This window comes from Hippocampus bargibanti, linkage group LG14 (genome assembly GCF_051943395.1).
Source record: "Hippocampus bargibanti isolate YZ-2025 linkage group LG14, ASM5194339v1, whole genome shotgun sequence".
Lineage (NCBI taxonomy): Eukaryota > Metazoa > Chordata > Actinopteri > Syngnathiformes > Syngnathidae > Hippocampus > Hippocampus bargibanti.
This window is the reverse complement of record NC_142747.1, coordinates 19459137-19484586: the sequence shown is the minus strand read 5'-3', so window position 1 is coordinate 19484586 and position 25450 is coordinate 19459137. Positions and strand designations below refer to the sequence as shown.

Here is a 25450-nt window from a genome sequence, read left to right as displayed (position 1 = left end):
ACATTTGACGTTTGTAAGACAAAAAGTTTGTAAGTTGAGGTCTCACTGTACTTTTTTTATTGTTATTTTTTGAAGAAATACGTCATTCACGTGTTCTTTTCTAAAGAGTCTTTTGGGCATTTACACAGGGAGGGTGGGGTCGTCGGTGACTTGGGAGGAACTGGTGTTCCTTATTTGGGGGAGTGAGCTTGTCAAGCCAACAGCTGCAGCAAATGAAGAAAAAGGTGACATCAGCGGGGGAAAATTCTCTTCTTTTCTTCCAACTTCTTTTGTTTGTCTTGATTCTTTACATTCAAGTTGCTGGAAGAAAGCAAGTTGAGGGGAGTTGAAGTGAAGGTCCTCACATTGTGGAAAATCTTTGGATAAAAGTTGCTCTCTCGTGCACACGTGCGTTTGTAGCGACATGTGGAAGCTGTCAGGTGTCCATGCCAAAAAAAAAAAAAATCACTTCCTCTCGTCTTTGTGTAGAGAGTGCTAAAAATGACCCCAGCAGTCATTTTGTCTATGGCCTTTTTCGTCATTTGGAAGCCATAAGCTCCACCCCCAAGTGTGTGTTTGTATGACTAGTCTTGTGAGGACCACTAACATTTTATACCATACGTAGTGAGGACATTTTGGACATGTGAGGACTTTTTGGCCGGTCCTCATAAGTTTTTCATTCTAAAGGTTTCGAGAGGGTCCATATATGCATCTGTTAAAGTTTCAGAGAGGTCCTCACAAATTCACCCAAAATAATTTTTCGGTGTGTATTTTCATTTCACTCGAATACACACACTTTTTACTCACTGTGTGTGTTTATGTGTGTGTGTGTGTGTGTGTGTGTGTGTGTGTGTGTGTGTGTGTGTGTGTGTGTGTGTGTGTGTGTGTGTGTGTGTGTGTGTGTGTGTGTGTGTGTGTGTGCGTGGTTAATGAGAGGAAAAATGTTCATACTGCAAAAAGTCAAATGATATTTTAATGAAATTCACTACAGGGGTGAGGACTTTGAATGTAGCCATTCAGAAACCTCAATCCAGATGTTACTTTCAAGTCCACTTTTTCTTTCTTTGTTTTTAAAGAAGTTGAAGTGGGAAATGTGACATTTAGTGTTCAAATGTAACACTAGTTCTAAACTTATTGGCAACGGTGGTCCTCACAAAACCATTGAAACAGGAACGTGTGTGTGTGTCTGCGCACGCATATGTGTGTGTATGTGTGTGTTTCAAGGGAACCATCACATTTTCATCCACATAAGACTTGAGCGAGAACACATCCAACTTTCCTTCCTGCTCATGATTACATCAGCACATGATCTCACACACACACACACACACACACACACACACACGCACACACACACACACACACAGACACACACACACACACGCGCTTATGACATCATCACCAGCTGCATAAAATCGTGTGCTTCAGTGTAATTTGTCCATTTACACAGTTTGTGCATAGGAGTTTGTTGCCAAGGTTACAGCGAATGGCCTCCACCCAATCAGGTTTCGTGTGTCATGTGATGTCATCCGCTGCCCTTTCAACATTATTATAAAGATGGCGAAGGACCATTTTTTTCCTGCAAACAAGGTTCCATTAGGCTGGCATGCGTGTTTTTTGAAATGTGGGAGGAAATAGGAGCACCCGGAGAATAGTCACCTAGCCACGGAGAGAACATGTAAACACCACACGGAGTTAGAATTAAACCCTGAAATTCTGCTGTGTGAGGGGAACACATGCTGATCTATTTTAAACAAAAAAAATCTTTAATTGGGGATTTCAGAATAGAATCCCCTCGAAAACAGTGGAAAAAAATATATATCACAAAATATATGGAAAATATAATGTACAAAAATATATAATATATAAATATATTATATTTGTCGGCACACTTCAAGAATGGATTTAACCTCAGAAAACTTACATATAAATAAACCAAGAAATATTAAAAATTATATACATATATGTATCTATTTTATTTATTATACATGTATTTAATTTATTATAATACCTATCCTTAAGAGCTTTGAAATATATGTATATATATGTGTATATATATGTGTATATATGTGTGTGTATATATATATATATATATGATTATTTGTTTGAGATGAGATGAGATGAGATTTAACCTCAGAAAACATAGAAATGAAAGAAAACAATACTGTTTATTAATGCTAGTCTCTTCAATACTGCAATATTTATTAATGCTATTATTTGTTTGTATAATACTAGAAAGGTTGAATGTTAACTTATTAAAAAAAAATGCGCAGAGCACAGGAGATCACATTCACACGCATTCTAAAACTTCGGAAGCCTTTCGCAAGGAAGGCATTTAGTAGCAGGCGTCGCTAACAGTCGGCTAATCCATCCGATGGCGATCAAAGGTAACCGACTAACACCACCTAATCCGCCACCTTGAAGAGATCGCCTTCATGAGCTCAAAGTAATGAACGCCTCTCTTGCGCTCCATCTTCTTCTGTTCCTCCCGTCTATCGTTTGTGACTTTCGGGGACGCCGTTGACAACATCCATTGCAGATTTTTCTAGCTAATAGATAGCCAATAGATAGCCAGCTAGATAGTGAGCGAGCCAACCACATAGCAAATAGATAGCCAGCCAGGTAGCTAGCTAGATAGCCAGGTAGCTAGCTAGATAGCTAGCTAGATGGCCAGCCAGGTAGCCAGCTAGGTATTCAGCTAGATAATAATAACAATAATAATAATAATATATCTATATATTTTTTTTTTTTAGAATTAAGTGCGAATGACTTAAAAAGTCAAGCAGTGTCACGTCAAAAGGATCGCGTTCCACTGTCATTAGCGTGCTAGCTTATTAGCGCGCCATACAATCAGCGGTGATGCTCTCGGGTCATCGGTGAGGAGAAGGAAGGAGTGAGTCATCCGAGCAGGCGGATAATAAAAACCAGCCTGCGCGACGACGACAATGATGATGATGATGATGATGAATGTTCCGCATGGTCGACGCGCATAGGAAGTGCCTGACAGGACTGTAAAATGAGGACACTCGCAAGGAGTCGGAAGCCCCCGCTAACACAATATGATACAGTAACTCAAATGGATAGAAGGCTAGCTAGCTAGCTAGCTAATAGATAGCTACCTGATAGCCAGCCAGATAACCAGCTCGCTAGACAGCTATATAGGCAATAGATAGCCAGCCAGATAACTAGCTACCCAGCCACCAGATAGCTAGCTAGTCAGTTAGGTAACTAATAAATAGCAAATAGATAACAAATAGATAGCCAGTTTGGTAGCTAGCTAGCCAGATTGGTAGCTAATAGATGGCTAATAGATAGCTAATAGCTGGCTATCTATTGGCTGTCTAGCTGGCTGGCTATCTATTAGCTATATATCCAGCTAGCTAGCTATCTATTAGATATCTATTTGCTGGCTGGTTAGCTGGCTATCTATTAGCTATCTATTAGCTAGCTGGCTATCTGTTCACTATCTATCCGCTAGCTAGCTGGCCCGGCTATCTATTAGCTATCTAATAGCTAGCTAGCTATATTTTTATTTATTTGAGTTATTCCGGGTTGAGTGAATACTGGCGCATGTGGGTGCCGCTGCTAGCTAGCTACCAAGCTTCCAGCTTGGTAGCTACCCAGATAGCTGATAGATAGCAAATAGATCAGCTAGCTAGAGAGCCACCTAGATAGCTGGTATACATGATTTCATCAGGTTTATCATTCATTATTGATTAATTTTGTGATTTGAATGACTTTTTTGATCAGTGCCTGGTGCCTGAGGGGGGAATGTTTGGCATGAAGATGCGGGGGCACAGCTGCGCCGAAGGCTGGTGTGCAGCTCCCCCCAGCAGTGTCGTATTATCTCACACACACACACTTGTACACACACACACACACACACACACACACACACACACACACACACACACACACACATACTCATGCCAAGACAATGGCCTGCTAATCCTTGCTGCTGATTGGACGAGGGCAGATTACCCAGAGGGCACCAGCTGTCAGGGAGAGCGAGGCCCAGTTTTCTTCTCTGTATCACACTCACACACACACACACACACACACACACACACACACACACACACACACACACACACACACACACACACAAAGCCATGTCACCGCTCAAATGCTAACAGTGATACGTTTGCTAAGGTCCAGTGGAGGGAAAAAAGCAGGTAGATGCAAAACGTTACAAAATTCAGTATAATGATAATAATGTATAATAATAATAATAATATATAATAATAATAATAATCAATTTCATTTATAAGCGCCTTTCAAAACTCTCAAGGTCACTTTAGTTACAGGATAAGTTTTGCAGTTGGTGAGCAGCGGCAGCCACACGCGCCAGCGTTCACTCAACCCAGAAGTAACTAAAATAGATAGAAAGCTAGATAGCTAGCTAATAGATAACTAATAATAATAACAATAATACATTTAATTGATAAGCGCCTTTCAAAATTCTTAAGTTCACTTTACAGTCACAGAAGTTAGATACTATAGCTAGCTAGAGCTAATAGATAGCAAATAAATAAACAGAGGCAAATAAATCAATTAATGTGTGCTTGACAATGCGGATAAAAGACAAAAGGTGACTTTTATACTCATACTCATAAATTCAAGAAATATATAACCAAACAAAAGCTGGAACATTGCGCTAACATAATTCGTCAATAACTCGCCAGTTTTGGCTATTATTTTTAGCCTGACCTTTTTTCCTTCCATCCAACTTGTCCGTCATTTTCTTTACATTATAAACTACGGCACCTTTTCATTCATGTTAACAAGTCGACAGTTCAAAGTAACTCCAGAGAACGCAGTCACATGTGTACAGGACGAGATGATCTATTAAGGACCTCTAGAAGACATTTATAGATATTTATAGCTGCTTCAAATCAAAATGGCAGACTTCTTGTGCGTTTTTAAGGGTAACTTTCTAAGACCTTCAATCATTCTCATGAAAATGAATCTCATTTTAGTTTTGGTGGATTTATTCACGTGAGACGTGGCCACCAAATTTAGTCAAACTGGCTTGATGGGCTACAGTCTTCTGGCATTTTGATCAAAAGGAGTCCAAGATGGCGCCCGAGTAGATAGCTGTCAGCAAGTTAGCTTGCTTTTTTTTGGGTTGTTTTTGTGTCGTTTTTCTGTTGGGAAACTAATAAAGGCTAATCCAATCCAAGTTCAAAGTAACTACAGCGAACGCAGTCGCATGTGTACAGGACGAGATGATCTATTAAGGACCTCAAGAGGATATTTATAGCTGCTTCAAATCAAAATGGCAGACTTCTTGTGCGTTTTTAAGGGTAGCTTTCTAAGAGCTTCAATGATTGAATCTCATTTTATTTTTGGTGGATTTATTCACGTGAGACGTGGCTGCCAAATTTGTTGGTTTTTAGTCAAACTGGCTTGATGGGCTACATTCTTAAGACATTTTGGTCAAAAGGAGTCCAAGATGGCGCCCGAGTAGATAGCTGTCAGCAAGTTAGCTTGCTTTTTTTGTTGTTTTTCTGTTGGGAGTCTCATAACGGCTAATCCAATCCAATCTAAATTCCTATTTTATTAAGAGTCATTAAATTTTACGAGAATTTTACGTTTCCACTTATCTGTTAAGTCGGCTGGAAATTTGGTTCCAATCATCACAATTCTTAGACAAGTCTGTCATTGAAGGACCACCGGGAATGTTCAAAAACTACCCTAAAATGCTACTTGAGCCAAAATGTTAAGATCTCAAGGGTCTGAAAACAAAACAGAAAAAAAGTGGAAAAAGATGTCTACTAAACTGAAGGTTGTTCAGTGAAATTGTTTATTTCCTTTGTATTTTTAAATGGCCGCTTTGATAAAAAGCCGCGACGCAATTTGATACTGATGATGTGTTGATGTGTTGTTTTTGTGTGTTCAGGCACCACGGAGCGCGTGTGTTTAGTTCAGGGCACGGTGGAGGCTCTCAACGGCGTCCACGACTTCATCGCAGAGAAAGTACGGGAGATGCCGCAGAGCAGTCAGAAGTCCGAACCAGTCAGCATCTTACAACCGCAGACCACCGTCAACCCTGACCGCATCAAACAGGTGTGTACTAGACTATTCTTTTGGTGTTCAAGACTCTGTTGTGTTGTATACGAGTCATGTCCATGTCCTCAACCGCATTTGAGTCCATTCCAGACGATAGACGCTCCCCAATTTACAAACGAGATACGTTCCGAGTGTTCGTTTGTAAGTTGAATTTGTTTGTAAGTTGATTCTGTGCGATATTTTGGATGGAATGTAGGTTAAAGGCTTATCTAAGTCTGTTTAAGGTTTGTATAACTATGTTTAAAGGACAACCGACACCTCCGTTCAAGTTGCGTCCATAATTTGTAAAATCACTTCAAAGACTGGAATGTAGCGCCGGCTGGAGCGCTGTTCGGTCGTGTGCTTCCGCCGAAGATCCGAAGATCACTCCGTCAGATCAGAAGAGCACTCTGCCAGCCGTGGTGGGTGTGTATCGCAAAAAGTAGTGCGTATTTCAAGGTTTAATTTTCAGAAATTTGACGTTCGTAAGACGAAAAGTTCGTAAGATAAGGTGTTCGTAAGCTGAGGTCTCACTGTACACTGCTCTAGTTAAATGTCTAGCGTAATGCGGGAAAATGACACACCAGCACATGCGCATGCACAAAAAAAGATGACCTCTGCAGATGTTAACAATTAGCCTCATTGATCGCTAACTTCCCTATTAGCTCCCCCCACCCCCCTCTCTCTCTTCATTGCCGCTTATCGACTCGTCGGCTCTGGCAATCATGGTGTCTATTGATGTATCGGGTCTGTACGCATAGACACATTCACAAACACCATGTCAATAATTAAAAAGCCAGTTCAGCAGTTAGCGGCTAATGATGCTAACGCAATTAGAACAAATCTAACCACTTTTTGTGTTAACGGAGTCTTTTGTATACGTTTAGACTGTTTACGCCCCCACAGTCGGGGTTAAGTCAAAGAATTTGTGCACCTCGTAAATCATCTTACTTAAGACCAGCTGCCGGTCATGGTGGCGGCTGTTGGCTAACAAGAGCAGTCGCCTCCTATCAATCAAAAAAAAAAAAAACTTTGTTGCTTTGTCTCGTCACCATCAACGCGCACAAAAAAGAAACTTTAGCCAGCGCTTGAAATAGACTCGACACACATTATTTGCATATGTGCATTTGTGCTTATAAATCGTGGCCAAAGTGACAGGAGGCATCTCCTTCCATTACAAGCTAAAGATAACTAAATAGCATAGCTTACCGCTTTAGCTATTAGCTCGGTCAAGAAGAAATGATTGCTTTGTCGTTTAACTCATTCAACTGCCGTTTCAAGCGCCTTTCCCGAATTAGTTTGGGTTGTGTTTTTTCTTGCTTGGGTGCCGATAAAGCGCTGGCCAGACCTCTGGCAATGTTTTAGCGCTATATAAATCAATATGTATTGTATTGTATTGTATTGTATGAAGCTTTTGATTATCACGGTGACCATTTTTGACCACGAAGACTTTGACGCAAAAGCACATGCAAGGAAAAACGAGACAGCAGTCCGCTCATTTCCTGAGTCTTATTTCCCGTCACCCTTGACCTCAGTATTGGACACCCGTTTCCTACTTCCTGTTATTGCCTCTCCTGACAGGAAGTCCACAAAATGCCACCCTCGTATTAAAAAAAAAAAAAGGCAGAGTACTTTTGTTGGAAACATTGTCTTGCAGAGGGAAACCTTAGATAATAAAAGCATTTATAAAGCTATCAATCAGCCAGCTAGCTAGCTTTCTATCTATTTCAGTTACTTCAGGATTGAGTGAACGCTGGCGCGTGTGGCTGCCGCTGCTCACCCATAGACAAACTGATCCTGTGACTGTAAAGTGACCTTTAGAGTTTTGAAAGGTGCTTAGAAATGACATTTATTATTATTATTATTAGCTACCTATCAGCTAGCTAGCTAGCTTTCTATCTCTTTCAGTTACTTCTGGGTTGAGTGAACGCTGGCGCGTGTGGCTACCGCTGCTCACCCATAGAAAAACTCATCCTGTGACTGTAAAGTGACCTTGAGAGTTTTGAAAGGTGCTAATAAATGAAATGTATTATTATTATTATTATTATTACTATTATTATTATTATGATTGTTATGATTGTGATGATGATGATGATGATTAGTATTAGTATTAGTATTGTTAGTATTATGATTGTTATGATGATTATGATTATGATTATGATTATGATGATGATGATGATTATTATTATTATTATTATTATTATTATTAAAAACACAGGCACTGGGGTGGACACATTTTTTGCACATCGTCTGGCAGTGAATGAGTTAAAAATCTTTTCAACATAGCCCAACTACACTTCCACTAAAAGCACCGTGCGTGCCAGGCTGCCTTTCATAAGACCCTCATCTCAATACGGGTACTGAAGCTGTTTCCATGACAACCGTGACCTCTTGAGTCTTTTTTTTTTCTGTGAAGCAGCTTTTTACAATGCTCCCTCCCCGGTGGCGTCCTCCGCTCTCTATCGTCATTGTTTTTGTTTTTCATCTTGTTGCCGTGGCGACGCTGCACCGTCCTCCATAGCTCTCCTGCGTGCACTCCGTTCTGGGTGTGTCGCTCTGTCGTTGTATTCAAAATGTCTCTTCGATTGAAATTTGGTGTTTATCAGTCGGCGATCGAACTATTTTTAGGCCAGCAGAGAAGGCCTTGCGGGTCCTGAGGGCCCACCACTGACTTTGAAGAAGGTCCAGCGTGTAACGTTTGCTCGCGGTGTCGTTCTCCAGGCCAAGCTGATAGTGCCCAACAGCACGGCGGGCCTGATCATCGGCAAGGGCGGCGCCACCGTCAAAGCGGTGATGGAGCAATCAGGCGCTTGGGTGCAGCTGTCGCAGAAACCCGAAGGGATCAACCTTCAGGAGCGGGTGGTCACCATCAGCGGAGAACCCGAGCAGAACCGCAAGGCGGTGGAGATCATCGTGCAGAAGATCCAGGAGGACCCGCAGAGCTCGTCCTGCCTCAATATCTCCTACTCCAACATCACCGGGCCGGTGGCCAACTCCAACCCCACCGGCTCGCCGTACGCCAACTCGGCCGAGGTGATGCCGGGGACGGCGGCGGCGGCGGCGGCGGCGGCCACCGCCTCCTCGCTCCTGGGCCAGGCGGGGTTAGCCGGGGTGGGCGCCTTCCCGGCGACCATGTCCGGTCTGTCGGGCAACGACCTGCTCACCATCACCTCGGCCCTCAACACTCTGGCCAGCTACGGCTACAACACCAACTCTCTGGGTCTGGGGCTCAACCCGGCCGCCGCCTCGGGGGTCCTGGCCGCCGTGGCGGCCAACGCCAACCCGGCGGCGGCGGCGGCCGCCAACTTGCTGGCCTCCTACGCCAGCGACGCCTCCACCAGCGCCGCCCACCAGGCGGCCGGACTGGGCGGCTTCTCCTTGGGCTCGCTGGCCGGCGCCGCCGGGGCCACCAACGGCTACCTGAGCGCCGCCTCGCCCCTGGTGGCGTCCTCGCTGCTGGCCACCGAGAAGCTGGCGGAAGGGGCCAAGGAAGTGGTGGAGATCGCCGTGCCGGAGAACCTGGTGGGCGCCATCTTGGGCAAAGGCGGCAAGACGCTAGTGGAGTACCAGGAGCTGACCGGCGCTCGCATCCAGATCTCCAAGAAGGGCGAGTTCATCCCGGGAACCCGCAACCGGAAGGTCACCATCACGGGATCGCAGGCGGCCACCCAGGCGGCGCAGTACCTCATCAGCCAGAGGATCACCTACGAGCAAGGGGTGCGGGCCACCAACCCCCAGAAGGTGGGCTAACCCGCCGCGCTACCACGAAGCGTCGCGAGAGGGAAGAGGAGAGGAGACACCCCCGACCCCTGACCCCTGACCCCCACGACCCCCTCTGCGTTGTCTTCTCAGTATTCGCCCTTTGAAAAAAAAATTAATAGCTGAGATGACAAAAAAAAAAACAAGTACAATGTAAATATGTTTTATTACTTAACGTCTTTATGGACTTTTTATTCTTTTTTTTTTTTGTTGGTTGCGTAAATTAAGTTTTCTTTGTGTACTGTGGACACGCTGAATGACAGGAAGTAGGGGAGGAAAGCCCCTCCCCCCCCCATCCCCAACGCCCCTTCACCCGACCTCCTGCAGGGTTTTTCCTCTCTTTCCCAGCCACCCCCAAAGGTGCGTACATGACAGAACAAACGCCCTCAATTCTCCGTCCCACGTTGATGACCTCACGTAGCGAGCGTTCATGCTCTGCGCAGCGTGATGACATCATCACTATTTATTCTTATCCAGAGGAGGTGAATGTAAATCTTTTATTTTCTTTTTTTTTTTTTGGGGGGGGGGTGAAGATGCTGAAGATGAATGCCACATAGTGTAATATATGTCTTATTTAAACCTGGTGGGGGGGGGGGGGTGTCTTCGCCCCCATTTTATCCTGACCTAGCTTATCCTCCCCGGCGCTTGCTATACCATAAAATGGAGTCCCTGCTGGCTAAAAAGCACTCGGGACTGACTAACTACTGAAAAAACAGGCAGGGGAGGGGGGGGGGGGGGGGGGGAGCGTGGTAGAGGTTACTGGCGTGTTTGTTTTGTGTGTTTTTTTTTAACAGTCGGACTACACTGAATTGTTGTCTTAATGCACTGTGAAGCAAAAGGGGACGCAACTGGACGACTTTTTTTTTTTTTTTTTTTTTTTTGGGGTGTATGGCAGGGAACACTTGTGAATATGAAATATCAATTCTTGTTTGATGAATTCCGCATACTGAGAGCCAGCCAAGTCGTCAATCGGGGGTGGGATAGGCGGACGGGGTTGGGGGGTGGGGGGCGGGGCTAAAAAAAAAAATATTTCCTTCATCAATAGGACGTTTGCCTATAACGTCACACGTACCTCCGGGTGGCAAAATTATAGAGCTAATTGAACAAAATGGTGATTTTTTTTTTCCTTCCTTAGATTGAATGTGTGTAATATCACGTGGGGGGGGGGTCGGTAAATGGAACACTGAAAAGAAATGAAGACATATCACATGATCACCGAGGGGAGGGCATAGTAAATGTACTCATTTACTGGCAGCCATTTTGCAAACACAACTAAGCTTGACATACTAAAGACATTCTGTTTTTCTTTTATTTTTTTATTCACCAGATAAAAAACTTTTAATAATAATAATAATACATTTCGTTTAGAAGCGCCTTTCAAAACTCTCAAGACACTCACTCAACCCGGAAGTAACTCAAATAGATAGAAAGATAGCTAGCTAGCTAAGAGATAGCTAATAGACAGCCAGCTAGACAGTTAGCTAACAAGGTAGACAGCCATATAGCTAATAGTCAGCGACGTAGCTATCTAGCCAGACAGGATAGCAAATAGATAGCCAGCTAGGTAGCTAGCTACTAGATAGCAAATAGATAGCTAGCTAGATAGCAAAGGGTTGGCAAAGTTACGTTCTGTTTTGATGTTAAACTGGCTATAGCGTATTATGCTAACGGATGCTAATGGCCTCACTCAGTCTAATTCCTCATGATTGAAAAATTGGAATGGATTATTTTTAAGCGTCCTGTTAGAAAAAGAGGTCGGCAATTGGTTTTATTTTATGCTAGCAACTCGCTTCTCTGCCACCCGGAAGGAAGCACTTTTGGCGCCTCTTGTTTACAAACATTAAAATAAAAAGGTCTTATTGAAATGAATGTAAAAAATCAACAGCAAAAGGGGGGCGGAGCGGGGCGGGGGGGTGCGTTGGATTTATTCACCCTGGCGAGCGATGCCCGAATGAGGATTCCCTCGCCCTTCCTCTTCAATAGTTTGTCTTTGGGTAGGCGTTGCTGAGCCGCCAAGGCTCTCCGGTAAGGAGGCTTCTTTACTCCATCTTGAAATCCATCCTCACGCACCCGCCACCTCGCCCCATCTTGACTACGCACCCCCCACTACCCCCCCCCCCCCCCACACAAACCCACCCACAACCACATCGCACCACTGGCGGCGACCATGATGCATGCCTCCTCCTCTTCTCGTCGTCGTCTTTCTTCTTCTTCTTCTTCTTCTTCTTCTGCTGCTGAGGATCTTTGAGGAATCAAGCAGGAAGTCCCATGTTTCTTATTGCCCTTGTTGTCATGGCGACCATGGGATGTTCCACTGGCACCAATTGTTTTCACGAGCTGATTTTGCACTCAGGCCAAAGCAATAAAAAAGTATTACTTTGGCGCCACACGGTGGCATCTCCATTAAAAAAAAAAGAACCTCCAAGTGAGTTGAGGAGTTTCATTCACACACAAATAGAGCTTTGCTGCCATTTTGGTGTCAAGGAACTATGTTGAAGTGGATTGAGGAGTTCCGTTAACACATACATAGAGCTTTGCTGCCATTTTGGTGTCGAGGAACTATGTTGAAGTGGATTGAGGAGTTCCGTTAACACATACATCGAGCTTTGCTGCCATTTTGGTGTCAATGAACTATGTTGAAGTGGCTTGAGGAGTTCCGGTAACGCATACATAGAGCTTTGCTGCCATTTTGGTGTCAATGAACTATGTTGAAGTGGATTGAGGAGTTCCGTTAACACATACATAGAGCTTTGCTGCCATTTTGGTGTCAAGGAACTATGTTGAAGTGGATTGAGGAGTTTCATTGGCAGACAAATATTGCATTGCTGCCGTTTTGGTGTCATTTTTTCCCCCTCCATTTTCGGTATCAAAGACATTTCGGGGGTGACATGATTAACATTTTAACAGGTTAGCATGCAGCTTTGTGGACTTCCTTTAGGGGGCAGCGGTGAGAAAATTTCCTCGTTGAGTTGGTGATGAGCAGCAGAAGCGATACGTGTCGTCTCGTCTGTTACCGACATTTTTTTTTTCCCCCCGACTGATTGTAGTTTGGTTGTTTCGTTTGTTTTTGTATCAGTGGGAAATGCTGCTGCTAAGATATGCTCGCAGAATAACTAACTAACAAAAAAACATATCAAGTGTAAGTTTAAAAGGAAAAAAAAGTATTCAAACTTGTAAGTCGTCAAAAGCTGTGCCAAATTTGTTTTTTTGTTTTTTTTTTATTTGATATTGCAGAACATACAATACCTTTTTTATACCAGGAAAAATGTGAAAAAAAGTGCCAAATGAGTAAAGCGTATTTGCCTTTCGGTCAAAAAAAAAAAAAAGAAAGGGAAAAGCGCTTCATTACTGGTAGTTTGGATACTCCCACAATGCAACAGTAGAGGGAAAACCAAGAAACCATAGCGTTAGCTTAGCATAACCAGACGGATAGGAAAAAAAAATAATAATGTGACTCCATAGCATTCTTTCAACCTTTTTCTAGACAAGATGTATTTTGTGGGAATAGATGTTTTTTCTTTTTTTTTTGCACGTGTATATTGCATGATGTCAAATGTGGACAAAAAAAACACACAAAAAAACAGAAAAAAAACAGTTTAGACTTTGTTGTTTATTAACAAAATTATCGAACAAACCCCGACAAACCTCAAAAGTCCCAATTCATGCCTTTTTTTTTGCGCTAACCAGGCTAACTTGGATGCTAACATCCCATTAGAGTTCAGCCAAGCCATTTGTCTCCATGTTTTTTTTTTTTTTTTTTTTACGCAAATCAGTATTTTACGCACAATAAAGTTATTGTTGCATTAACTGCAAAACGCGAATTTAAAAAAAAAAATCGAGTCAAAAATGAAGCTGGTAAATTAGCGCTTCAACTCCAGCTATGAATTTCATGTCAGAATTCCACACAAAATATATTTTTATTCCAAAACAGTATTTGCGGTGAAAAAAAAAAACACCTTTTTTTTTTAAATTATATTTGAACAAAACACATTTGCACTCACGTTTATGTGGCAAAGGGGCTAATTGAGGGATTTGGTGAGCATTTATTTGCCAGGGTTAGTGCATATTGCATGATCCATCCATTTTCACCCCATTTTTTTCCCCTCACACCCGAAACGTTAGCTACACCTTTTTGCTAGCATGCTAACATGCTAACTCCATGTTTGCACCTTTTCCACAGGGGATTTTTTAAAAAAAATACTTTGTCTTTTTACCACACATATGGGACCCATGTGAACACCCCCCCCCCCTTTTCCCCCATACTTTCCACCAATCATCTTTCTCGAAACTCCCACTTTGAAAACACCAGCAAATGGCGACTGCATTTGTCATATCACTGTTTCTTATTTTTGACTCGTTCTGTGGAAGTTGTTCTTTTTTCTTATTTGTGTTCAACTAACCGATAAAATGTCATTTGTGTGTGTTCGCCCGTTGACTTGCAAATGACACATAAGCCCCTTTCACACACATTTTTTTTTTTTTTTTTGGGGGGGGGGGGGACTCATTCACTGCCATTCGTGAATTTATTCGGGAATTAAAAATGACGTAGAACGCCATTCCCGAATTTATTTTTTTTTTTTCATGCTTGGGTGCCGATAAAGCGCTGGACAGCCCTCTGGCAATTTTTTTTTCAATGCTAGTGCTTCTTTGTTCTTCTATTGTTAAAACGCTATATAAACTAATATGTATGCATTGCATTGTATTTTGGACAGATGATCTCATTTCAAGCTCATATAACTCCAGACTCATATCATTTAGGAATTAACTCTTTTTTTTCTGATGAAAGAAGAGTGTCTAAAGTTTCTTACGCTGCATTGAACGTTTTGTAGTCCTTAAACTCGATATTCTGTGGGTCCTGGAATTCGAGTGACAATGACAAAAACAACTGACACTTGAGTTGACAAATGTTTGCATGTCTGGCAGTGAATGAGTTAAAAAAAAACTATTTCATCCAAAGTCAACTTTCTACTGTCCTCTTCGACACAAGCGGCCATCCGGCAAAATTTGGCGGGTCGATTTAACCCCGCATTCAGTGTTGGTACCTTTCACACAGTTTACTGTTGTCCTTCCAATCTCTGATTACCTCTGTAATTCATTGTTATAGGCAGGCAAATTTGCGGGCAAAATTACCAACATGTAAATTTCACACAGTTGAGCCAAAACGTAAAAACCACATATTGGACTTGGCGGCGTGAAAGGGTCTACTAAAATTATTATTATTATTATTATTATTATTATTATTATTATTATTATTATTATTGTTATTTATTTCCCCAATTTGACGTGCATATTTTATTCTGAGCTTTCATGGAGAAAAAATCTAACGCCCTGTTTGCCCACATTTCAATGTTTTTTTGTCATTTGATTCGGATAAACGGCACGTTTACGTTCCGTTTTGATTGTTAAACCGGGTATAGCATGTTATGCTAACGGATGCTAATGGCCTCATAGACGACAGTATAATTCCTCGTGATTGAAAAATGTGGAAATACGAATCAAATGTATTATTATTATTATTATTATTATTATTATTATTACTATTCTTCTTCTTCTTATTATTATTATTATTACTATTCTTATTAATATTATTATTAATATTCTTCTTATTATTATTACTATTCTTATTATTAATATTATTATTTTTATTATTATTATTATTATTATTATTATTATTATTATTATTATTATTATTATTATTATTATTACTATTATTATTATTATTATTATTATTATTATTATTATTACTATTCTTATTATTATTATTATTATTATTACTATTCTTATTATTAATATTATTATTACTATTATTATTATTATTATTTTTATTATTATTATTATTATTACTATTCTTCTTCTTATTATTATTATTACTATTCTTATTATTAATATTATTATTACTATTATTATTATTATTATTATTATTATTATTATTATATTATTATTATATTATTATTAATATTAGTATTATTATTATAATAAGTAGAGGATGAAAGAGTGGGAGGGGGAGGACGAAGGGGGCAGTGAAAAGTTGGTGTGAAAGGGTCTTCATTCTCTTTTTTGCACTTCACCCCCCCCCCCCCCCAAAACACACACACACACACACACACACACACACACACACACACACACACACACACACACACACACACACACACACACACACACACACACGTTGCTCTTCTTCCTCCTCTTCGTTGTCACCAGTGCCAAACTTTCAGGAGTAACACCCCCACATACACACCTTCACCCCTCAAAAAAGGGGGAGGGGCCACGCGATCATTCCGTGAAGCCAGCACGCTACGCCCCCCTGCGTCATCACATGATGACACCCCCATTTTCCCTCCCACCTTTTCCTCCTCATCCACTTCCTCCTCCTTCAGTAGGATTAACCCCTCCCCCCCGCCCCACCCCTCCGTCCGTCTGACCACCTGAGGCTCCGCCCATCCCCCCCCCCCCCCCCCCGCCAACTGCTTCCTAACTCTTGTCATGTTCTTCAGCTGTGGAGCTCCTCATTGATCGTGTGCCATAGTTTTTTCCTGGGGGGGGGGGGGCACCTGTCACCCCTTCGTCACCCTTTCACTCTGTCTTCTCTCTCGCTCCATTTTTTCGAGGATTAAAAAAAAGACATTGAAAACCCTCCATTTTTTTTTTTTTTTTTCTAACAAGGATGATATTTTTGGGAGCCGATTTTTCACCGCTCTTTCCTCCCACCACGCCACCACCCCCTTTTGCTCGCTCATTGAACTTGTATTATTATTGATCTTCCTCCTCCTCTTCCTCCTCCTATGTTCATATCTTCAGCTGTCGGGACAATAACTCTCCATTCCATAAGTCAAAAAAAAAAAAAACAACCTCTGTGAGACTGTGCAATGCTCGCTGATATGATTATTATTAATTTCATTTTTTTTTGTTTTTTTTTTGTGACAGAAGCCCAGACATGAAATGTGGGGAAATTGTTTGCTTGTAGCTTATTCCTGCGATAAAAAAAGGGCATAAAAATGCTCATTTGTGATCACCAGTCTCTTATTTTGAAATACTAACTTGTGATCACAAAATATTGAAATTGTGACCATGGAATATTAAAGGACAACCGACACCGTTTTTTGTTTCCTAACATACATCAGAAAAACGTTTTATAGCATCTAAAATAGCCAAAACACGCAGGCTGATATTTTTAGTCAAATGCAAAACACCAATAAAAAATGACTTAAAGTGTCCCAAAACTGCCTCAAAATGAGCTCGGAACTGGGGAGATTTAGAAAGTCCCGCCTCCTTGTTCGTGACCTCACGCCAGGATACTCCTTCACAAACTGCCTTGCTCCAGAATCAAAACACTGGCTTCAGAGAGTTCAGATTCGGAAAAAGAGCCTTTCTTGTTACTCATCCAGTTATGAATATGATCCAAATAGTTCTGAAGAGGAAAGCATAAATGTTTGCATTTGATTAAGGAAGTCCTTCCGTATCAATTCGAGCCATCTGGACTCCAATGCAGTGCCCAGAAAATGCACAAGATGGCGCACTAGCTCCGTTGGAAATGGGCTAATTTATCCGTGATCAACAGGGTGTTTTCAGATGAAAAAAAGTACCCAAAATGCATTATGTGACGCATTCTCGGTCAGGGGCGTTCCCTCCGTGACGTCACATAGGGCATCGTCATCAACTCGAAAACAAGACTTCCTAAATATCTTTTTTTACGTAAAATATAGCTAATGCGGTGGAATGCGCTCAGTAGAAGTCATTTGAAGTGATTTTACAAATTATGAACGCAACTTGTCCGCAGGTGTCGGTTGTCCTTTAAATTATGGAATCAGGAATATTGTGGCCACAAAACTTTGTGATCATGAAATATTAACGTGCAGTCAAAACTTCACTCATAAGACAACCACTGCTGGATAGTATTATTCATTTTACTTTCATCCACTTGTTCTATCGACTTATTGTCCACAAATGAGTATTTCATGGACACGACGCATCAATTCACGGGCATAAAACACTAAATTATAACCACTAAAATACTAATTTTCCGCATTTTGTGCACACGTGTACTACTGGGCTGCAAATGTGTATTTTACGTCCATATAATATTCACATCATGGCTACAATGAAAACATTATTCGCCCCATGTCATGTTTGAGGCTTCATTCCTTTTGTGGCTCATCATCGGGGACAAAAATAAGGGAAAAAAAAGGGGGGGGGGGGCGGATTAGACAAACAAATAAATTGCATTTTCTGTTGTCATTGTAAATAACCTTTTTTTTTTTGGTACAGGGCGGGGCAGCATAAAGATCTTTAGCTGTGCTCTTGTTATAATCGTGTTTGTCGTAGCTGCTGTATTTCCCCTCCCCCACTGTTTAGTAAGCCCCGCCCCCTTTGTCAGACATATCACGTCGCTCATGTCGTTTTTTTTTTATCTCGCTGGCTAGCGGCGCTGCTAACTTTGTGCAATACGGCCATCAGCACATATCCTCCTTCTCCTCCACGCCATCACATGATCAAAAACAACAAAAGTATTAATGAATAACGCCACTAGTGATATTTTTTTCGTTTCACCGCATGGCTCTCTGACTTCCAACGCCCCCCACCCCTTTGATTTTATGCTGCCCATTGCCCCATTTCCAATTTCCACTAACATACAAACTATTTATATCCCAACTCATTCATAATAAATGAGTCAAAAGGGAACGACTGGATAAAGAGAAAATAGTTTGTTTTTTTTTTGTTTATTTTTAGTATCCAAGTAGTGTTTGCTTTTTAACACCATTGATGAGCTGACGTTAAAAAAAAAAGTATTGAATATTAAATGTAATTGTAGCATTGTGTTTGTAAAGAGACGAAAACAACAACAAAAAAAACAACTAGTGAATTTGTGTTTGTTGACTTGTGGATTATAAGTGAAGTGACGGCCATCTAGTCTTAATAATAATAATAATAATAGTAATAATAATATCGATAAGAACTACTACTATTATTATTATATGATATGAGGTCATTTTTTAAGGATTCTTACTTTGCCACAGCAACAGCAGTCATTATAAATGTTCATTTTAGCATCACCTGTCTTCTGTTGTCTTATTCTTCACCTTCCACCACACTCTGCATCATCACACTTTAACACATCAGGGGCTGAGTGTGTGTGTGTGTGTGCGTGTGTGTGTGTGTGTGTGTGTGTGTTTTAGTCGGGCAATATGGATGGATGGATGGGTGATAAGTGGGTGTTGGTGTCGTGTCCAATGTCCACCAACAAGCTAAAACCAGTCAGGCTTCCATACCCCCCTTTCATGGAAGCTCCTGGCGTCGTTATAGCTACCATGTGACCATCATGTGATCTGACTCAGCTGACTGTCCATAACCCCGCCCCCTCCTTCAAAACCACCCACCCACCACCAATCAACCAATCAATCAACCAACCAACCAACCGCCGCCGCCGCACCACCTTTCAAGTCACCTGACCAAACCAAAAATCAACCAATCACCGTCCTCTTCCACTGCTGCTGCTGCTGCTGCTGCACACCATTTTGACCTTGTCCATCGATAACCTCACTACTGTCCTACTAGTGGCACCATATGCGCTCACGCGTCTGCAGGCCTGGGGAAGAACGTGCAAACAGTCCCTTTTTCCTGGACAACAATTGACTCTTTGTGTCCATTTAAGGACAATCATTCCGTCAGAACCCAACCCCGAAGATAAAAAACACTTTTCTCGAGATCCTAAGGACAATAATCAACTCTACGTGCAGTATGTCCTTTAAAAGACCAAAATCCACCTCATTTATGTTTCAGAGTACAACAATCACTTCCATTAAAGCCCTTTTAAGTATAACAATCACCTATGTACAGTGCATGTCCTCTCATGGACAATAATCCCATCTTTGTACTTTGAGCCTGGAAGGACAACGTTCAGCTCCATTTATATTCCTTAAGGTATAACTCTTTAACAATTGGCTGAATCAAGTCCCAGAAAAGGACGAAAATTCCCTTCAAATGGACATAACGCCTTTCAAAATAACATCAAGAATGCATACTTTCCACTGAGCAGTGCAGAATCCAGAATATTGGACCTGGCTGTGACTGGAGATCCGTGACAGGTTGAAACACACGGTGATGCGGTCGCTGTGGCCGAGCGTTGTGAAGACAGAGCCGAGTGGAAAAAGGCAAAAGTTCATGATACTTCATGTTCCAACCTTGGCGACCGTCTGACTGACATAAGGTGGGCTTTGATATTCAGATCAGGTGTTAAGTTGGGGTGAATTGTCATAGGTTCATTCATAAAGCCTATCAAGGAATCTCAAACCTGGAAGAAATCTTAAGTCAGACCAAACCAAAGACAAGATCAAAAGCATTTGCTAAGCAAGTCCCACTGAAGTGTTTAGGTGAGAGTTTGTCGCACGAGAAGGATGAGCGACTTGGGTCAGATCAGGCATTCGTTTCTTCAGCCTCCCTGTTCTCGGGCAGAGGAGGCCTCAGGACTGACCAAAGACTACATGGCAAGTGACTGAAATGAGGCACCTCCAGAGGGTTGGGCCTTGGTCATCTTGATCTCCGACTTGGGATTTATTTATGATGCCTCCTGGAGGACTTGTTGGTGAGGTATTCAGGGCTATATTCTACGAGAGGGAAGCTTCAGGACTGGTAGGGGCGTGGGGCTGTCCCTCAACCAGCCTGGAAACATCTCAGGGGGTTACCGAAGACAAAGAAGACGAGGCTACCCTGAATAGTACTCAGAGTACGGGAAGGTGATCCCATCTACGAAATCACGATGGCGGACGTTGTCTTCCAAACAGAAAACTAAAGTGCTTGGTGGAAAGTTGTTGGGGTACCGCATCGTCCTCCCCCAGAGCTGCAGACTGCACACTCTCGTCTATTTTCGTGTCCGTAGCGCATTCTCCTCTCCAAGGTCCACCTTAATCCGTTTCCATGCCAACTGCAGTCAGTTGCATGGCAACCAGCCGCCGGTAGAGTTCTGGAGGAAGGAAGACAAAGTCAAAGGCGCGCTGCTGATTCTCAGGGTGTCGTCGTCGTAGTTCGTTCAAAAGCGGTTTTAGCGTGCGCCCTCCCGACCGAGCCCAGAGACCGGTCTGACCTTTTCTCAAAGCCAGTCAATTTATAGTGTGGATTATCCGCGACTAACTTAATGTTTACAAGCCCAAATGAGACCAACAACGCTGTGGAAAGAATGTCAAGCGACAGAGGAAGCGCGCTGACGCTTCTTTGTCCACCGACCGCGAACTTTTTTGCTGACTTTTATCTGTGACGTGAGCTCATGTACTTTTTGTGTTTCAACCATTGCTGCATGTGACTCTGAGGGTGTGCAATGAAACTTTGGGGCTGGACAATGATGACAATGATGATGATGAAGGTACCCTTTTCTGTGACATCTGTCCAGCAACTGCTCGTGGACCAATGAATGCTCATGTGTGACCATGCAAAGCTGTCAAGTTTTGTTGATTTGTACATGGTCCAATAAACCATTGAAGCAAAGTCGCATCTTAAAGTCATGTGACCGCAGGTAAGTGCAGTAGAGGCGCTCTCGCTGGGGGGGTGGGGGGGTCCACGTCAAGACGGAATGGTCCATCCGTGTGTCCTCTTGACATATCCATCTACCCACAATCCTCCTGTGCACCAGAGTCATCCGATCAGCCAACATCCGCCATGACTCCACAACACGGCGGGTTCCTGTGGCCGCCTCCGCTCCCTACCCATGCCATTGGCCGAGTGGCTTCTTTCCGGCACTGGTTGCAAAGCCTCCTGGGAAACCGAGTCCTCATTCACAGCATGGTCCGACCAACCTCCTGTCACTCTCCTCCTCCCACACTCTTCCTCCCTCCTCTTCATCCGCCCAGATAAAGAAGCTCCTCCGACAACAAGGCACGCTCGTAGAGTGTAACCACTCGCTCAAGGCGGTTTGGTATTGAACATTTTGGGCAAAAAAACCTATTGACGCTAATCGTCTGCGAAGATGAAGGGGACACCATCTTTTCCCACAGGTTATGAGCAAGGCTTTTCAATGGCTAAGATAATGGATGGAGGGATGTGTACAAATTCTCAGTATAACATTCAATGTTTACCAGGAAGTCAAGTTCAGGGCAAGCTTGTCCAACAAAAATTCTTCTGAACGTCATTATTTCATAATTACATCCGATTTTTACTACCTTTGGTGGAAATGAAGGTCGTCGCTGGCCACTCAGCTCACTTAAGTTCGATGTGTGATAGTGGCTTTGATCTTTATGAGACCTTCTGGGGTTGAATTACGGATCCCCCATTTGTTACCAGGGTCAGAAATCTACCTGGACGCCTTCACAATCAGTTCTGCAGGCCCCCATCAAATAAGTGTCGATGAAACTGTTGCTTTAACCAATCAGAGTTCGAGTTAGCAACCCTAGGCCTGCTGGAAGGCGCTGGAAATGTCAGAGTTTTTGCAAACTATGATTGGCTAGTCACTAGCCAATCATAGTATCACTTGCCGCTCGTGACCAGAGCTAGCACACTGTATCGGTCGCGAGCTGCATAAGCAAACATATTGTGTTGATTTCATCGCAGTTTTGTCAACCCACAATGGCTGAAGGCGGAGAAGAAATGGATTTGGTTGCAGATTTACTGTTAAAGCCATTTTCAAGACGGACTTTTCAAGAAAAAAGGACATCATTAAGAAAGGTCGGTCAATTATTTCCTGGCTAATGGTACCCTCTGGTGGACTTGTAGTAAATCACACCATACTTTTGTTTTTCTGGATTGATTCACACATAGTACTACTGAAGGCCCAGCGATGAAATCCACTGCCCGCCACTGATACAAATACATTTATTTTGTGCTATTATTAGGTCACCAGTCTTGACAACTTATTGAACTCTCAAATCAATTTGATATTCCTCATTAGGCGTCAACCAACGTCAGATTCTGACGGCAGGAAAACCATGCGCTAAAATATCGTAGTTTTATGGCAAAAGCTACTTGAAATGTTTGGGTGAAATGACAACATTCCCGTTCAATGTGCTTCAGAGGTGCAACTGAACAGCAGATGAAAAAAAAGAACTGAATGTTCCAGAATAAAATCACAATGACATTTTCCCCAGAAAATAATGACAACAGCTAGTTGTAAACGTTCACGTCAAGACGGCATTCAAATCATATAAATTACCTTGTACTTGGCAAAGAGACATAGACGGACGGGTGTGGTGCTGACTGAAATGTGATATTCTACCTCTTCCGAGCCACTACAGGCTGACTAACTGCACACACCTTTGGATGAACTGTACACTGTCCTATTTCGAACTGCTCCCCGGACACCATTTTTCCAGGAACCAGATTGGAGTCATGCCAAAGTGCATCGTGGGAGCATTGACTGCTTCCTGAACTGCCGTTCGACACTCCTTGTTGTCTCTGCGAGCACACGGACAGTCATTTCATTTTGATGATAAAATTCACATTGAATCTCAAAGTAGTACATTCGAACAAGTTAGCACACTCAAACTCAGGGCTTGAAAGTACGTTAGCAAATGACGCATGTGAGCTTGAAGTGTTTTTTTTTGTCTCTATGTGCGCTAACATGAACTGCAGAGTGACTTTTGCCTCCTTCACCAAAGGTCAAGATATAGACTGCAGCTTGTCCCGAAAACGGGGTGCTCAGATGTCACCCCGACACGGAGAGAAACTATTTTTAGCTCAAATCCTCGTCTTCCCAAACATACAAGGCCTTCCTTTACGCCGACTTACCCTTACCCGTTTGGTAGAACACAAAGTGATAAAGACTCCGTCCAGTCTTGAAGAGGTTTTCTCAGATCAGAGGATGACGATAACATGCTTGAGGTTTGAAGCGCAAGAAGTCAAGCTAACGTACTCAACATTGCAATAAAGGATGGGGTAGGGTCAACCCTCTAGACCAGTGGTTCTTAACCGAACCTGACTCAATGACTGTGCCCACTAACTGCAGACTAGACTGAGGGTTGGACCTCTGCTGCGGAGCATCCACCGAACCCCTGAGATCGACTCATCGAAACCCTAGGGTTCGATCGAACCCAGTTTAAGAACCACAAGTCTAGACGAACAATAATTCATTCCAATGGACAATCAAGACTCTTCACAGAAACCAACGTGGGAAAAACTCACACACGGCCTATCTGGAAACCCCAAACAGGAAGGTCAAAACCGAGAGTCAAACCCTGAACCTCAAACGCTGAGGCAGAAATGCTAACCACTTGACTTTTGTGCTGACAACCAAAAAACACAATGCGGGTGAAATTTAGTAGTAGTCACTGAAAAACGTGTGTGTGTGTGCGTGTGCGTGCGCGTGTGTGTGCGGCACTTTTTACTTTGCATCACACTAATCTTTTATCTCCAAAATGCAACATTATTTATATTAACTCATTCGCTGCCGTTTTTTTCTTGTTTAGGTGCCGATAAAGCGATGGCCATGTTTTTCCCTTCCACAAGGGGGCAGCATTTCCCTTTTTCCATGTTAGCGCATTGTTACAGCTTCAGTTGTTGTTAAACCAATATGTATGTATTGCATTTTATTTTGGACAGCTGCCCTCATTTCAAGCTCATATAACTCCAGACCCATATAATTTAGGATTTAACTCTTTTTTTCTGATGAAAGAAGAGAGTGTAAGGTTTCTTACGCGGCATTGAATGTTTATGCAGTCCTAAAACTCAATATTCTGTGGGTCCTGAAATTCGAGTGACAATGACAAAAACCCTGGCACTGGAGTGACCAATTTTTTGCACGTCTGGCAGTGAATGAGTTAATCTCAGAATCAAAGTGGCCTTTTTAAATAAAAATCACATTTTGTGTAAACAAAAAAAACAACGCTCATAAAGTGGTCTTCAAGTTATGCCCAACAAGAAGTAGGGATGTTTAGAATGTTTTTGATCAAAGGTCAACGTGATGTGCAAAGGTTTGTTGGGAAAAAAAAAAAATATATATATATATATATATATATATATCATGAAAAATAGTATTGTTTTCACAATAAAATAAAAACTACAAATGTCATTGGGTGTTTCCTGTGATCAGGACTAACGTCAGTGGAAAGCAGGAAGTGCTAAAGGAAGGTAAGATGCTTGCTTTCATTGAACGATTACGCTTTTTTTTCACGTGATTGTCCGAGTGGATTAAACCGAATTTCTGCTTTGTCAAAACAAAATTATTTTTCCTTACATAGCGTACACAAAAAAACCCTCATATGGCATCTAAAAACGCGCCTCCACCGCCAACCGTCATTGCAGATGAATTGTAACGAGGCAGCAGGGCCGATGAAAGTCTTGTCTTGTCTGGATGAAGGACACATGAAGGACACACACACACAAAACCACACACAGGCAAGCAGAGAGGTCTACACAATGGGGGATGTGTTGATGGCGATGCGATTTCCATGGCAACAGCAACGTGCTGAAAAGAGAGCCTCTACCAGAACATATGTCACCCTTGACTGATCTCACGCATACACACGTGCACACACACACACACACACACACACACACACACACACACACACACGCACGCCGACTGTTAACACATTTTATGTATGCAGCCAATCACCAAGAAGTAAAGCTTCCCTCACCTCTTTTCACCCCAGGACTCCCAAGTCTGTAGCCAAAGACCCAGTCCAGTTTCTCATCCTGGTCCTGATGTAGTTCAAATACTCATCCATTTCCTGATTTGAGT

At 42.4% G+C, this 25450-nt stretch overlaps 1 protein-coding gene across 5 annotated transcripts in view; it reads left to right on the top strand.

Moving 5' to 3' along the window:
* The window catches only part of nova2 (NOVA alternative splicing regulator 2), a 64470-nt gene extending 39784 nt beyond the window's left edge, over positions 1-24686 (top strand). For 3 of the 5 annotated variants that reach the window (XM_089013292.1, XM_089013293.1, XM_089013291.1), the window contains 3 exons: positions 5882-6048; positions 8752-9771; positions 22327-24686. In XM_089013292.1, coding sequence (XP_088869418.1) covers positions 5882-6048; positions 8752-9771; positions 22327-22464 — 1325 coding nt within the window. In that variant the 3' untranslated portion in view covers positions 22465-24686. Of the gene's footprint in view, positions 1-5881; positions 6049-8751; positions 10751-22326 lie in introns of those variants that run through there. The other 2 variants (XM_089013295.1, XM_089013294.1) reach the window with 1 other exon arrangement.
* Positions 24687-25450: the final 764 nt, after the last annotated feature.